This window comes from Carcharodon carcharias, chromosome 17 (genome assembly GCF_017639515.1).
Source record: "Carcharodon carcharias isolate sCarCar2 chromosome 17, sCarCar2.pri, whole genome shotgun sequence".
NCBI classification, from domain to species: domain Eukaryota; kingdom Metazoa; phylum Chordata; class Chondrichthyes; order Lamniformes; family Lamnidae; genus Carcharodon; species Carcharodon carcharias.
Genome location: NC_054483.1, coordinates 71,409,380 through 71,425,630, shown reverse-complemented (window position 1 = coordinate 71,425,630; position 16,251 = coordinate 71,409,380). Strand labels below are relative to the sequence as shown.

Below are 16,251 nucleotides of genomic sequence, written 5' to 3'. Positions count from 1 at the left end.
TAAACCAATGAATGTCAGGGGACATGGGCCTCAGTGGCAAGGCAGAAGGATGCGCCTCATAGCCCCATCGCAGCCCATCCACTCTGCGATGGAGTGACCACAGTGCTTCTTCATCCTTCCATACAGAAAGCTCAATGCTGCACGGAAGTGGAGACTGGGGTGGGGGTGGGGGGGGGTGGGGGGGGGCGCTCATGCACAGAGGACACCCGCAATCTCTGCAAAAGGTGCCTTATCCTTGCATGTGGATGGGCTTAGCGCTCTGGAGGGAGCTGGCCCAGAACTCTTCTGGCCAACATGCAGTACATTAACATCATGTCACACAATCCAGTGGGTTCTCCCTTAGAATGGAAGCCTGAGAAATTGTTATGTTCAAATGGATGCTGCATAACAATTCTTCTCAACCCCATCTTCTCTGTTGTCTTTGAGCAGGAGTTAAGCTACAACTGGTGAAAGCGGGAGAAGATGGGAGGAGGTCGCCCACATCAGAAGGTTCTGGCAGAGTTTGAGGAGCGGGCAGCCCAGCAGGCAGTTGTGGAGTGGGACCGGGCAATTGGAGATGGGGAGACTGGATTTGGGCCTCCACTCAGTAAGGATTCATGAATGGAATAGAACTCAGGACCAAGGCTGCCTCCATGTTGGAGGCAGCTCATGCTGTCACTCGGTCTCTCCTCTCTCACTTTCAGGTGCCACCAGGAAGAGGCCAAGGCTCAAGCCAGGAGGAGCCCTGTTAGGCTTCAGCACAAGCCCAAGCCCAGAAAGGAGCAAGGAGAGAGGACAAGAAGAAAGGTGTGCAACTGTAGAGATGTCACAACATCTGCACCCTCCACCAGCCCAGAGACACACACCTCAGTCGGTATGAGTTCCGGTGCAAGAAGAGTCTTACACTCTGGTGGTCACCACATGAACAGGTATAAGCAGCAGGAGGAGACAGGGTCAGCTGAGCTTACTGGCACTTGGAGGAGTCCGATGACAGGCCTCTGGAATCGGCCTGCCAACTGATGGTGAAGAGTCAGCGAGAGGCGGGGGACCATCAGGCAGAGGTGTTGGAGAATGTCAACAAGGTGGCAGGCGAGTCAGAGGAGTCCACCTGCCTGCTGACTGATAAAGTGGTGCTGACTTGTGCATGCATCGACGTCTCCATGGGAAGGATGGCAGACTCCATGGAAAGTCTAGTCCAGCAGATTTTGTTGGAGATGTGCGCAGACCTGCACCCCACCGCAATAGCCATGAGGAAGCTTCTGCATTGGTTATGCAAGAGAGGGAATTGGGCACCTCGACCTCCCTCCATGTTCCCCTTCCCCTCACGGAATAAGCGGGCACCCAAAGGGAGGAGGAGCGGCAGTTGGACACCCCTAGGACCTCTCTCAGGAATCTGAATTGCTGGGTCCTTCCGAATCCCCTTTGACTGTGGCCTCTTCAACCTCAGCCTCTTGTCACAGAGGCAGCAGTCGGCCCACAACAGGACAGCCAGATTAAGCAGGGGCCCTCCAGGTTTCAAAACAAAAACAGAATTACCTGGAAAAACTCAGCAGGTCTGGCAGCATCGGCGGAGAAGAAAAGAGTTGACTTTTCGAGTCCTCATGACCCTTCAGTAGAACTGGGTGAATATAAGGAGACGGGTGGAATATAAACTGGTTCTGCCCCTCTCCTGGGATTCACCTGGGATACTGAAGGGTCATGAGGACTCGAAACGTCAACTCTTTTCTTCTCCGCTGACGCTGCCAGACCTGCTGAGTTTTTCCAGGTAATTCTCTTTTTGTTTTGGATTTCCAGCATCCGCAGTTTTTTGTTTTTATCTTTTCCCTCCAGGTTTCAGCTCTCCAGAGGATGGCTGACAAAGACATCCCAGGCAAGGTGGGCCATCTGGTCAGCAGCCTGCCTCCACTCCTGCTGCAGATGTCGGGAGAGCGCCAAGAAGAAGTAGCAGGCCAAGGAATATCAAGAGCACAATGTGTCAACATCTGTAATTGACTTTTAAACAGAAACTCCCATTAATTGTCAAAATTTGACTTGTGTCCTTCTAGTCTGTTGGATAACCAACACTTAAAGGCACCTTCCATTGGCTGGGTGAACAATGGAATGTCATAATTAGAGGACATTTATAAATATAATCACTTTAACTTCAATAATGTCTACTGTCTTGTTTCAGTGTGGGCCTTAAGGCTCACCAATCATGCCCCACCCCCTTCTCTGCCTGTGGACACTTGACACTCTGAATGAAGCATCTACAGGGAGAAGGGTATGTGCCAGGGCCCTTGCGAGCCTTGTGCAAGCAGTCCCACACATGCTGAGCCTTTATCCTTCAAAGTCTCATGTGTCCCAGGGCCCAGGCATTGTCAATACTACATGCTTGGGTTCTCTTTCAGTTATCCAGTTGAAATGACCTGCATCTCCGCCCACCCACTGGCCCAACTCCCATGCTGTATCTTGAGATCTCCATCATGAGGCTCTGCATAGTTTTGACCAGGCCAACAATTGTGGTGGTTGCATTTTTTTTACACTCCGGCACCATTTTCCCTCCCCCAGTCATCATACTCTATCCCCCATAATCATTGACCACCTGGCATAACTTTCATCCTCCCCACAGGAAGCCTTCAACCTTCTCCCTTCTCCTTCGATAATGTTCAGATCGATGTCCAAGAACCCTTTCTCCCAAAATCCCACGCCCATTACCATTGACTTGCATGCCTTCCTCCTGCCCACCCCCCCAAGCCTGAATGTATCTCCGTGCCCCACGAACAATCCTCAGCATCCCTCCACATGACCCTCCCACCCTACTGGCTCCCTCTTCCCCCTGTAACTCTTACCATTCCCCCATATCATGCCCACCCCACGAGTTCATAATTGATTCCACTAATACTTCCCTGTGAAACCCTCCACACTTCGACACCCCACCCTCCCCCCCCCACCATGTCCCTTCATACCTCAACATCCTCCCAATGTCCCTTATACCTCAACACACCCCCATGTCCCTTCACACCTTGAAACCTCTCCCATGTCTATGTCTCTTCACACCTCGACACCCCCCATGTCCCTTCACACCTTGACACCCCCCATGTCTCTTCACACCTTGACACCCTCCCATGTCCCTTCATACCTTGACACCCCCACATGATCTTTCACACCTTGACATCCCCATGTCCCTTAGCACCTCAACAACCCCCATATCCCTTCACAATTCAACACCCCCAATGTCCCTCCCTACCTCAACACCCCTGTTATGACACAGCAGTTGTTAAAGGCTGAGTTGTTTAAATCCCAGAGGGAAATTTGAACAACTGTCATAACCTATATTTTCAATTGGTATATTTGAGATGCAGCTCTGAATTCAGAAATGAAACCACTAAGCTTCAAGAGGTTTTTTACATAAATTAAATTAAACATTTATTAATTTAATAAGAAATTAAACACACATACATATCTATAAATTACTACCATAATAACTTTTAGACAAATCCTTAAATTAATCACTCCCAGGTAAACCTTCACCAAGGCAACAACAACCCATAGATTTTAAACAGACACCAGGCAAAGCACAGTTAACCTTATGAATTCAAAATGAGGTTCCTTTGAAGTTGTTTCCTTTGCAGACAGTTGAGGGATATCAAGCTGCTTAAATCTTACATGCCTCTGACCTGCACATACAAAATTCCTTTCTTTATACCTAGCTTTCCCTTTGAATGTAAATTCTCATGATATCCCTTGGTCTTTGAACTCCACCTCTTCTAACAATAAAACCCTTTTCATAGCACCAATTTTATTAATAATAGAAACATGTTGCTTGGTGTCGCCTAGCTAGGTGCAAGATTTTACTCCCTTTTTTTTGAAGGGTTTATTCAACAAATGCAAATGTACTCTTTACCTTCTAGCCTTTCATTTATCTAATTAACATCTCAAACTACTATACATCAAAGCACCCAGACTAGCAGGCTTTAATCCAATTAAGACTCACACACACCCAAAGACACAGACCCTACTACAAGTTCAATTTAAAAATAATTTCCAATGACACAATATACGTTAATATCTTCATAACAACCCCCCCATGTCCTTCACACCTCGACATCCCCCCATGTCCCTTAGCACCTCAACAACCCCATATCCCTTCACACCTCGAGACCCTCCCAATGCCCCTTCACACCTCAACACCCTCCCATGTCCCTTCACACCTCCACATCCCCACCCATGCTTCTTCAGACATGCACATAACCACCACCCCCTGCCAGCCTGGAACCCACCACAGCCCTTCCCACCCTCCTGCTCCATTCCATGTGCTGCCTTACAAGACCCCTCTCCAACCCTTCTGTCAACCTCCCCCAACACCCCAGCAGACCCTCACCACCCAACAGTACCTCCTGCTGCTTTCCACTTGCAGTTGCCTGGGTGAAGTTTCTGGAAGAAGGTCCTATGACTGGGCGAGAATTCCCACCTTCTGGAGGCTGTTTGGAGGAGAAGCTCCACATGGTGGAAGCTCCACCCATTCAGTGCTGCACATGGTGTTCCAGGGTCCAGTCGATGGAGGCCTCCATCTTCTCCTCAGATCTCCACAAGCTGCTCAAGGCCTTCTTAAGGTAAGTCCTGAATTTGCAGGCCACATTGGTCCAGACTTGTTCCGGACTGGTGTCATTTCCGACTGGCATCACACACAAGCGGGTGTGGGGAACGATTCCAGTCAGGCCTTCATCTGCATCCCATTAGCGGGATGCAAATCAGTTTTAAACCAGAGTCTGGTGGGAACCGCAACCCGCCATGGCTGGAAGTAATGGAAGATCCCACCATCATTTCACACCGGCGTGAAACCCGTTTTTGGCCCTCTCGCTGAATTCTCCCCCCCACCCACCATTAAACCCACCGACAAGAACAAGGGAGAATTCCATCCTTAGATTTCTTTTCAAAGCGTTTGCTGAAGAAAAATGTATTGCTTTGGGGTATTGATGGGAAGTGTGTGTCTATCCCATTGTGTAAAGTGAAGTTCAACTGTGCTTTAGTAAAACGGTCAGTTATTGTTGATATTGTTTCTAAATTATCCATTAATCATATGGATTTTATATCGGGAAATTATTTGGCGGGGATAGTGTATTTCTTCTTCTGGGGCCATATGCCACACTGCAGAAGATGTACCTGTGAGTAAAATCCCTTCACCTATTTGTGATCCAGTTAAGCAATTAGTTGGCACAAGCAAAGGCATTGATGTATCCACCTCAGTAATGGACAACACAGAGGCAAGAAAAGTGCTTTAAACATTTCAATTTAAAAGTTTCACAAAAGGAACTAAGATCTCAAAGTAACCCTGAAGGGTTAATGACACCTAACACTGAATTAAATGTGCCTGCTAGTTGCAATAGCAAAGCTATATTAGCGGCAGAAGTTCAGGCAAATGGACAGACTAATAAAAGCATTACCAAGCCTCAAAATGATTGGGACAATGTGGTTTATGAGTTACGTGGAAGACTCGAAGTCCTAGGAAAAAGTCCAAAATGAAGAAGCTGTCAATATTGCTGGGAAGAAATTAAAATAGCTCCTTCTGAATAGGATCAGGAAAAACTGAAATATTACAAATAGTTTAAAGATTAAGCCAGACAGGAATATCAAACCTTTCTGCCTGAATATAAAAAGCATTTTAATATTATTCTTAAAATGACTAAAGAATATTTGGCCAATGAAAGAATGAACTGTTGGCACAAAAGAAACCATTTTGAACTTGTTAACTCAAAAAGACAATTTGAAATAATTGAATCTAGAAAATGAACTTAGAAATGAAGATGCCCCTATAGCTGAACAAGGAGAAGACAGTTTAAATGTGAAATTGACCAGGGCCTTCTTTTTGGATTTAAATAATGAAGAAGCTACAAACATGGAAGAAAATAACATTCAAAAACTGGAGGCTGAACAGACTGTTTTTGAAAGCTGAACTTAAAATTTCACATATGAACAGCAATGAGGGCTCTCCTCTTGCAGAAGAAACTTTGGATTATAATTTTTGTAAGATGAAAATTTTCAGAAAACACTGCAAAAAGTAATATTTTACATCTGAAGTGCACTGTGATGCTCAGGCATTGAATTCAGCAACGCACTATTATCAAAATGGACTTGTGAATTTTAAGTAGCCAATGAGGGGATTATTAAATATATTATTATTAAACAGTTGTTAAGATATATAGCATGTTGTAAGTTATAATATTTAAATGCAATAAATGAAAACACATCACAAGGGTGATGTATTTGTTCCTGAGGAAGGTGTTGGCAATTGCCTAGTTTTATAATTCATATGTTTTAGAAATTCACTTTTAATTCTGGTAATTGGATTTTTTATAATGTAAGATAAATAGAAACACCTGATAGAAAACTGATAAAAACATCCAAAGTGCAAAACAAGCCTGAGGTAATTACATTTAAAAGGTAACCTTTCTTTATTCAATAAGGTCGGAGCTAACAGTAAGAATCTTAAACAATGGATGACTTATCTTTTCGCTTTGGTAGAGCCATGACATCTAGAATTATTCCAGTAAGGGATTTAAATTATTTACCTAGTTTCCAGGTGAAAAGAGGCCAAAATCACCTTTGTAAACATTGGGGTTTATTTGTGGACCCAGGGAGTCTAGAGGGAGGGCAATTATATCCATTAGAGAGTTAAATTATTCATATGGGTCATAAAATCAAACGGCTGTGTTGAAGGGGAAAACATTAGTTGGGAACATCGCAGAGTATGCCACGTTGTCATGGAGATGGGCTGGGGGAGGATGGTTCCTTTGTTTAATATATCTGTGCGTGTGTTTTTGCTCATAGAAGACTGTTAGTTTGGAAGCAACATTGGTCAGTCAGCCGGAGCTGTGGGACCAGGAGCTTTGAGCTAAACGTTAAAGGCCTCTAAGCGGATGGTAACAATGCTGCCTGATTTTTCCCCCCTGCTGAGAATTCCCTGCATTTCCTGTTCATTTTTTAGATTTCCAGTATCTACAGTATTTTGCCTTTTGATGATTATCTTGTGTAGTAGCATTCTGGATTCAGGACATCTTCCATCTTACTTGTTTGGAGAAAAATGATGGGGGAAAAGATCACAAAGGGAACTTTTCCTGAGGGGCGCTGTGGTTCCACCAGTTCTAACAGGATCTCTTGAATGGCCTTATATTAAGTCTGCACAACAAATATTAGAAGGCTTATTCCATGATTGAGGGTGTCAGAACAAGACCCGACCTTTCATTAAAACTGTTTCTTCTGTTTCAATCCGCCTACCAGCAGGTTTACTAGATAATGGTCCACAAACTTGACTGCACATTTCTCTAGTTAATAAGCAAAATATCAGTGGCTGTTACACTCACGGACTGCGGTTTTTAGGTACAATTAAAATTCCCCGCATTTAGCAATCTCAGGTGTAGATAGAAAATGAAAAATGGGAAATCACCGCAGTAGGAGATTCCTTGACTGGAAATCCCCGTTTAGCTCTGCGCCTTTAAATAATGAGAGGAAGCAGGCGCCTACATACGCAAGCCGAGACTTCTTTCCTAAAGGAGCAAGTTCAGTGCTGATCTCGGACTCAACAACAAGCCAAGAGCTAGTCGACAAGACAGTTGTGTGGGTGAGTGTTTCATAGTCATTAATATACGCTGTGACGCCAAAAGATTGTTTTAATGCTGAATTTTAGGATATTATTAAATGTGATAAACTGGTTGGTATGACAGGTAACAATTGCAATGAAGGTGGGCAAAAATTCGAATCACACTCCATCAGTAAAACTATTCACCAGTTCTTTAAAAATCAAATGGCATAAAGCTCAAAACAAATTTGGCAGCTTATGTTCGTAATTACATTTTAAACTAATTAAATGTGTTTTATAATTGGACAAAATAAAAGTCAGAAACATCATTTGGTGCTTCCGGTTAGGTCAGTTTTACTGCAGTTTCTCCATCACTGTAACCGGCCGAAACTATTGGTTCAAGTCACCTTTTAAAGTTAGGTTTGACCGTGGATTGACTGTTCCCAATCTGAATGTTAACAAGCAGACTGAACTGCAACGCACTAGTCAAACTGGTGTAGATCCGGAGTGGGGACCCAGTCGGGTTCGAGAGTCAGACTTCCTCATCCGGGAAATTCCATTCCGCTTGGTTTCGGAGTTAAACTGGACCCTGATTCAGGATTTGCACGACAAATGTAAATGACCAAGCAGAGTTGGACCGGCCCCAGCTGTCGTATAAACGTGGCTTTAGGGACAGTCACCGCGTCACCTGTCTGATCTTGCTAACAACTGTACATTGTCAGGTAGAACGGGCAAGATGCTGGAAGCTGCCGGCCCTCAAGCTGCACATTAGTATAACTATAACTGGTATCAAACCATATCTAAGCTCGACCTTTATAGTTTAGAAATATCATTGGGTTCTTTAATGTTAGTGAACAGCTAACTTGAGAGTTTGTTCTTTAGTAGCATGCTGGCATTCTGGCACTGCTAGGCGGACTATTTAGATAGAATTGATATTTCTAGTTCTTTCTCAGCAGTATATTGTATTTCAATTTCATATCGCTGATATTTCTGACGCCGTTTCCCTGATGATCTATTTCTTCTCCAGATTGTCCGGTTCTAATTCTTCTGGTGAATTTGAAAATGACTGGAAAAGGTAAATGTTTTATGTTATTAAAATGATACATTGTTAAATGTTATCCGTGCAACGCACCCATATGTAATCAGGTTATTTAACTAAAATTGTGGTTGAAGATTGAAGTTCCAAAATGACGGCTGCAATGGAGGCTAAAGTATCAGTGGCAATGGGAGGAAATTTCCCTCTGTCAGTCACTTGTAGCGGAAAATGTAATTGCACGAGGAGGAAATTTGCTTCCCTGTAGTCATGTGTCATCAAAAGGTGCTTTTTCAATCCCCAAACTCTTTTAGGAATTGGATAATCTCACATCATGAAAAAGTTAGGCGATTAGGAGCAAGGATAGGAATCTAGATGATGAAGTTCTTTGTAATAGTTATTAATCCTAATCTATTAAGATTATGGAGATGTTACCTGTGAAATGCAACTAGTCTTTAATAGTGTAAATTGCAAAATTACACTGTCACGTTAAGGAATTTTGCTTGACTGCTTTCAGAAATTTGAAGCGTTTGGTGTTTTTGTTCCTGCTTTGGGCTGCTCTATCCTGAGTGTGAAAAAAAGAAAAAACAGGAGTGGGAAAGCTAGAATTGATACCAAACTTGCTGGTTTTAAAGTTGTTATTTGTTCTCTTAATGTTAGGTGTAATGTTGGTTATCTGTTGAAATGGAGTTAATTTGATACCACTATTTATGCTGTATGTATTTTTCAAATAGGCACCCATTTGTCTTCAGCATTTTATTTTGAAGAGGATGACAGACAGGATGGCATCAGTGAGAATGACATTTGTTGTGAAGGATATCTTTTAAAATCTCCACCAAACAGTCAGATTGGAATACAAGTATGTTCAAAATATTCATTGAAATGTTACTTTTAGCGACAAAAGAAACCTTTGGTCCACTCTTGAAAATACTGCTGCTGCCTTCTCCAAAACAGCAATCAAAGCAAAATTGCAATATATGGAAGAATCTGTATCAATTCTTGTGACATTTAACAATTGTCTGAAACAATATCTTATACATAAGCATTTCCAAGTAAAAGGAAAACTATTAGCATTAATTGTTTGTAAAATTCCTTTCCCGTATTCACATTAATGAACTCAGCACTTCAAAATTTAGAAAGTAGTTTGGTAAAAAAAAACTTGAAGGCATATTCTATTATGACAATGGACAGATTGTATTGCCAAAGCATGTTTAATGGTTTCCATTGGTGCACTCAGAATATGTTGATCATAATCAGACTTTCCTTTAACAGGAATAATATTGACACGATACAGACACATTACCACATGTAATTAACATGAATATGAATATGTCACACAAATCAGGAACAGTATACCTAGAATGATACTACAGTTGTTTTCACTTTACCACTAATTGATAAAATTCTAGTGTCAAATTCTATCTTGTCATTTGTTTCCTTGAGCTATTTCTGATAATAGAGGGAAAATAAAATGGATCTGAATTACCAAAAGAATAATTTTAAAAAGAGAGTAGCTTCAGATGGCCCTGATCTTGTTATATACTGCAGCTTCACTGCAATGAAAGTGATTTCAATTCAATAAAGTGTAAAACCATTAGTCAAAGTTATGTACTCATGTAAGATTAATGTAAAATATTTTTGTTTAAAATTTGTACAATTGCCAATGTTTCAGTCAGGATTAAACATTCTGCAGATGCCTATGAACATAAAGTTATTAGACACAGTGCCATTGGCTAATTGAACATAGGTTTAAGGTGTACATAGAGTGAGTTTATTTTTGCAGATCATTTGACATTGTAGTGAATAATTTTTTTTCTGTTCTTTAGACATCGTGGAAAAAAAGATACTTTGTGTTGACAAAAAAGAAAGGTGAACCCATCTTGAATTACTTCAGATACCAAGAACAGAGTAGAAGATCACAGCCACTTGGAAAGATACATATAAAAAAGTAATTATTTATTATTATTAAATATTTAATTCATTTTGGTCCCTTTTCATGCAATGAAGCTTTCCAGTTGTGTTGTGCAATGTTCACAGAGGATTTTTTACGTGTCAGATTCTTGGAAAAATTGACAATTTAATCCCTCAACTGACAGTTTAACTACCATTGTTAAAAGAGATCAGCTCTTCAAAGAGACATTGATTCCATTTTAGGTATGAATACTTCCTCTAACTGTCCGACATATCTGCCATTTTTCCAATCTGCATAAAACATTTAGACTGCAAGAGAGATATCTGCTCCTTCCATCAGTTGTAGAATCCAACTTCTCTTTCCAACTGCACTTTCAACATGCAATGTCTCCAATTCTTTCCCTCTTCACTTGGATTTGTCCTGTGACTTTCTAAATACAAAACTGAAAGCGGGTGAAGTACAATTTAGAGATGTCTAAATGCAGTAAGAGTTTCCTTCAATTTCATTCCCATCAATTTTTAACAGAGTGGATGTCTTTCTCTATTTTGGCAATAATATCTTACAAATGTGAGATTCTATATGATTGTTAAGTTTTGGGAATGTGTTTCAATTTAGGATAAAATGGAGGAATGAAGGGGTGTCATGTGACCTGTTTGTAGTTCTGGTGACAGCAAATCTGGGTGGTTTGATTGTTAAAGATTAAAGTGGGCAGGGGGGGAGTTGCTTTACTGGGAAGCAGGTGAAAGGTGTTCACACTTGCAGGAGCATCTGTGCTGACAGTGGATAGATTGTTAGTCTCCAAAGTTCCAGGGAAGTGCTCAGAATGTCTGGTTGTAAATGGTTACACTTTTTAAATTAGTTATTTAATTCCAAGATAAACTGAAGTTGAGAGTCTGAAGGATAGCTAATCAACATTTATACCTGGATACAAGGCCCATGTGATTCACATAGCCATGTAGATGGAATTTGAGAAGGTAAGTGTGCATTAGAAGCCATTGTAGGATCAGATTTCAAGCTTTTCCTAAAAGTGGCAGAACAAGTGGATAAGATGGTGAAGAAAACGTATGGAATTCTTTCCTTTACTGGATGAGTTATAGAGTACAAAAGCAGGGATGTAATGCCAGAGCTGAATAAAACACTGGTAAGGCCACAGCTGGAACTTTGTGTATAGTTCATGTCGTCACATTGCAGGAAGGACATAGTTGCTATGGAGACAGTACAGAGCAGATTCAAAAGAATGTTGGTAGGGTTTGAAAATTGTAGCTATCAGTAAGTATTGGATAGACGAGGATTGTTTTCCTTACAACAGAGGAGGCTGAGGGGTCACTCAATTGAGGTGAACAAAATTATGAGAGGCCTAGATAAAGTAGACAAGAAAGACTTGTTTCCCCTAGCTGAAATGCCAATCACCAGGAGGCAGAGATTTAGGTGATTGGTAGAAGGATTAGAGGGGACATGAGGAAAAACTTCCTCACTCAGAGGGTGGCGGGTGTCTGGAAATCACTGCCTGGTTTGGTGATGAAGGCTGAAATGCTCAACTCATTTAAAGGCATCTGGATCCGCAGCTGAAGTGCTGTAGCCTGAAAGGCTTCCGACCAGGTGCTAGGATGTGAGATTAGAATGGATGGATAGTTTTAATTTTTTTATTTTTCGGCCATGCAGGACTAAATGGCCTCTTTCAGTGTGTTTCTGTGGTTCCGTATCCCTGAATTTCACAGACAGATCAGTCTGCCAGGATCCGAGAGAGAGAGAGGCAATAGATAGAGGTGGCAAAACTCTATGGTTCACTATGCTGGGCTGTGGGTGGGAGTTTATGCTCAGATTAAAAGGACCATCGTTGTGAGAATTTATAACAAAACTGGAAGATTCGCCTAACTTGTGAAGAAACTCTAGGAAACCTGTCATCATGAAAGATAGTTTTGGGGTTAAAAGTTACCAGGCTGGGAAAAGAAAAGAATATAAATAAACCCTGGGAGTTAAGAATCACTTTGGTCTGAGAGAATTGAATGTCTACTTAACAGGCAGTGTAACATGTAATCATGGAGCAAGAGATTTTAGTTGTGAAAAGGGGAAAGTTTTTTCCACGGTTTAAAATATAAGTTTCTACTTACATTACCTTTCATTTGTTCGTTGCAGTATAACTTGTAAACTTGAAATCTTGTCATGTGATCCTTCAAGTTGGTCACTGGGATTTCAAGCGTTTACGCTCTCCATAGAGACTGTTACAAATTTAGGGCTCTTGTGGGATTTGAAATCCACAGGCTGAGGTGGAGATACAAGAATTTGAACAGGTTTTCAGTGATTTCTTCTGTATTCTTCGAAAAGTTAAATGGCTATGTCGAAAGAGGGGAGCTGCCTTTGAGTGTCGTGTAACAGTTAACAAAAAGAGAGGGAAATGTGAATTAGAATTTCAGAGAGAAAGAGAAAGGGAAGCTTTGAATTGCAAAGCAGGAGGGAAGCCACAAAATTTGATTTGGACAGAGAAGGACTTTGGGGAGTATTTTCCCATCGTCGGGCAGGCTTGGGAGCAGCCACACAATGGTCTGCTGCCTGCAATCGGACCCTGACTGCGATTTCACACTGGCTGGCCAATTAACGGCCAGCCAGTGTGAAAGGCACGCTGAAACATTCAGCGCTGCCTGGGTGCAGGGGGTTGTGGGGGAGGACAAGCGTGGAAGTAAGCACATGGTCCCACCTAGAAGACCACAAAGTTTGTTAAATAAAGGAAGTTGTTTTTAAGGCTGATGGTTATGAAAAGTCCCACAAACACATAGCTGGCAGCAAGCCTTTGTTTGCAAACACACAGACAAGCTGGAGAGATAAGAGGAGTGATAATGAACAGGTCACATGACCCCCTTCATTCCTCCATTTTATCCTAAATTTAAAACATAGTCCCAAAACATAACAACCTTATAAAATCTCACATTTGTGATAGCCACTGTAGTTAATGTTCTTCTAAAGCATCCCAATAGGCCAATCTGTCCTTCTTCCACTTCAAAACATCCTTGCTGTATTGAAATTAGACCTTTATCATGGCTTGGTCTAGATGTAGATGTAAGAACTGAATGCCAAAGGAAAGGTGAGAGCAGCTGCCCTGCTCCTGTCAAGGCAAGATTTGACCATGTATGACACCAGAGAGCCCGAATGAAACTGAAATCAATGGAGAAGGCCAAAGTAAAAAGCCTCCAAAGATTAAGACATACTTGATGCAAAGGAAGATGGTCATAGTTGTTGAAGACAACCTTTCACAGCCCCCAGGATATCAATGCAGTGATTCCCGGGGGAAGCGGCTCCACTGAACCATCTGTAGTTGCTTCATTAATGACCATTCATGTGTCAAAAGGTCAGAAGTAGGGCTGTATACTGGCAATTTCAAAATGTTGCTCTGTATTCACAACTCCTAATAATGAACCCATCTATACTAGCCAACAATAGGACCTTATAATAACAACAAGCTTGGGATGACAAGTGACAGGTAACATTTATATCACAGGTGCTAGGTAATGACCATCTCAAAAGAGATAGCCCAGTCACCTGATCTTGACTTTCAATGGCACCATTATTGATGAGCATGCCCTGAAGGTCACCATTGCCAGAAGCTGAACCGGTCCACCATATCAACACAGCAGCAGAGCAAGTTACATCACAGAGCAGAGACTGGCTACTCTACAAGTCATTGGTCACTTCCTGCCCTCTCAAATCCTTTCCATGATTTACAAGGGCACGTTAGGGAAATGATTGAATGCAGACCAATCACCCGATGGATGTGTTAATGTCTTGTCAATTACATTGTTAAGTTTAAGAGTGGTGGATATCCATGTCTTTGAGCGCATATAAATAGAGCATAGCTGGCACACTGGGTTGAGCTGGGGAAGATCTGTGAGACTGGTTCAGTCAATAAACTTTATCAATAAAGAAAAGCTCTGTGTCTTGGTTTGGCTTCACCAACTGGCTTAAATCCTATTAACAGGTTGCAAGTCCAACAGCATTCAACATGTATATTTCAGTTTGTCTTATTGCTATTTTTAAAAATATGAAATTGTACAATTTTAAGTGTAATTTGGTTCCAACTAGCCTAATATTTGTTTCTCTTTGTTTAAAAAGAACCATAGAGATATGCAGTAGACCAGACAACCATCCAAAATGGAATATAATTCAAAGGATGTTTAAATGCATCTCAGAGTCTGTCATTTTACTGAAGACAGAAGAAAGGGATTACTTTTTTATTGGAGAAATGTAAGTATGGAAAACTTAATTGTTTACAGTAAGAATTTTAAGAATCAATGAATGCCGAACGTATTTGAAATTTTGAGAAAGAATTCACAGTACATCTGAGATTAGCTAAACACTGTACAACAGAACACCCTCAAGATTAACATCTTGGAGGAAAGAAATCTCACCTTAGCTTTGACCTTAAATCCATTAATCAATTACATTACATTCCCTCTGATCATTTCCCTCTCCTATTGGATTGATTTAGATATGGCACTGAAAGCAGATACAGTAAATGTTGTACATTACTGTATCTAGACACAGTAAGAATTACCTCCAACTTCTTCCTAACACTTTTTAACAGAGTGTATGTAAAGATTTGGTGCTACACTTGCCACCAACTAATTTGGAGTCAGAATGAAGCCACATATTTGATCTAAAATCATGATATAAAAATATAATAGGAAAAAATCAATTCTTAAACAATCAATATTACCAGTTACATTATGGTAATTTTGTACTGAAACAAACTGATCTTAAGCAGGAATTGAATTTTAACCAAAGTTTGCACTGTTTGAGAATACCTTTTAAACAACAGCATAATTCATGTTCAAACAAAATATTGGAAGGTAAAGATTTTTTTAAAAAGCTGCTTTGTAGAGATATTTTGATGGTGTTTCTCTTTTATTTCCCTTGTAATCCTTTGGTCAGCTGTCCTTATACTTATACAGCCTAGAAGTTTAAGAGTGGTGGGTATTCGTGTCTTTGAGCACATATAAATAGGGCATAGCTGGCACACTGGGTTGAGCTGGGGAAGATCTGTGAGACTGAACCAGTCAATAAACTTTATCAATAAAGAAAAACTCTGACTTGGTTTTGGCTTCACCAACTGGCTTGAATCCTATTAACAGGGTGCAGGTCCAACAGTATTCAACATGTATATTTCATATTTCAGTTTGTCTTATTGCTATTTTTAAAAATGTGAAACTGTACAATTGCAATTTGGTTCCAACTAGCCTAATATTTGTTTCTCTTTGTTTAAAAAGAGCTACAGAGATATGCAGTAGACCAGACAACCATCCAAAATAGAATACAATTCAAAAGATGTTTAAATGCACCTTAGAGTCTGTCATTTTACTGAAGACAGAAGAAAGGGATTACTTTTTTATTGGAGAAATGTGAATGGTTTAATTATAGCCACAAGCAGTACTGGAAGGCTAAATTTCAGGATCCACTCAGACATAATACTATTCTTCAACATCTGCTTGTTGCATAGGGACACCATAGCCTCCACTCAGCATTTCTCATTTCAATGAACCAAGAGAACCCCAGAATTACATAGTGACCTGTGCTGAATTAGAGTTGCTCAATGGAGGCAGTAATCAGCTGTCCCAATAAACTTTGGTTGCTTCAACTTCACAAAAGGGAGAGCCTTCCAGGGTTTCCAAGCCTGATGTCTATACCATGACTTCTGCTAAAATGTGTGTGTGTGTGTGTGTGTGTGTGTGTGTGTGTGTGTGTGTGTTTGTGTGTGTGTGTGTGTGTGTGTGTGTGTGTGTG

General features: G+C 41.1%; 1 protein-coding gene across 1 annotated transcript in view; it reads left to right on the top strand.

The window, feature by feature from the left end:
* Positions 1–7,390: 7,390 nt before the first annotated feature.
* Positions 7,391–16,251, top strand: part of LOC121289657 (pleckstrin homology domain-containing family S member 1-like) — a 32,651-nt gene continuing 23,790 nt past the window's right edge. Inside the window, exons 1-6 of the mRNA XM_041209282.1 lie at positions 7,391–7,576; positions 8,001–8,148; positions 8,562–8,609; positions 9,302–9,426; positions 10,394–10,515; positions 14,584–14,715. Coding sequence (XP_041065216.1) covers positions 7,391–7,576; positions 8,001–8,148; positions 8,562–8,609; positions 9,302–9,426; positions 10,394–10,515; positions 14,584–14,715 — 761 coding nt within the window. The remainder of the gene's footprint in view (positions 7,577–8,000; positions 8,149–8,561; positions 8,610–9,301; positions 9,427–10,393; positions 10,516–14,583; positions 14,716–16,251) is intronic.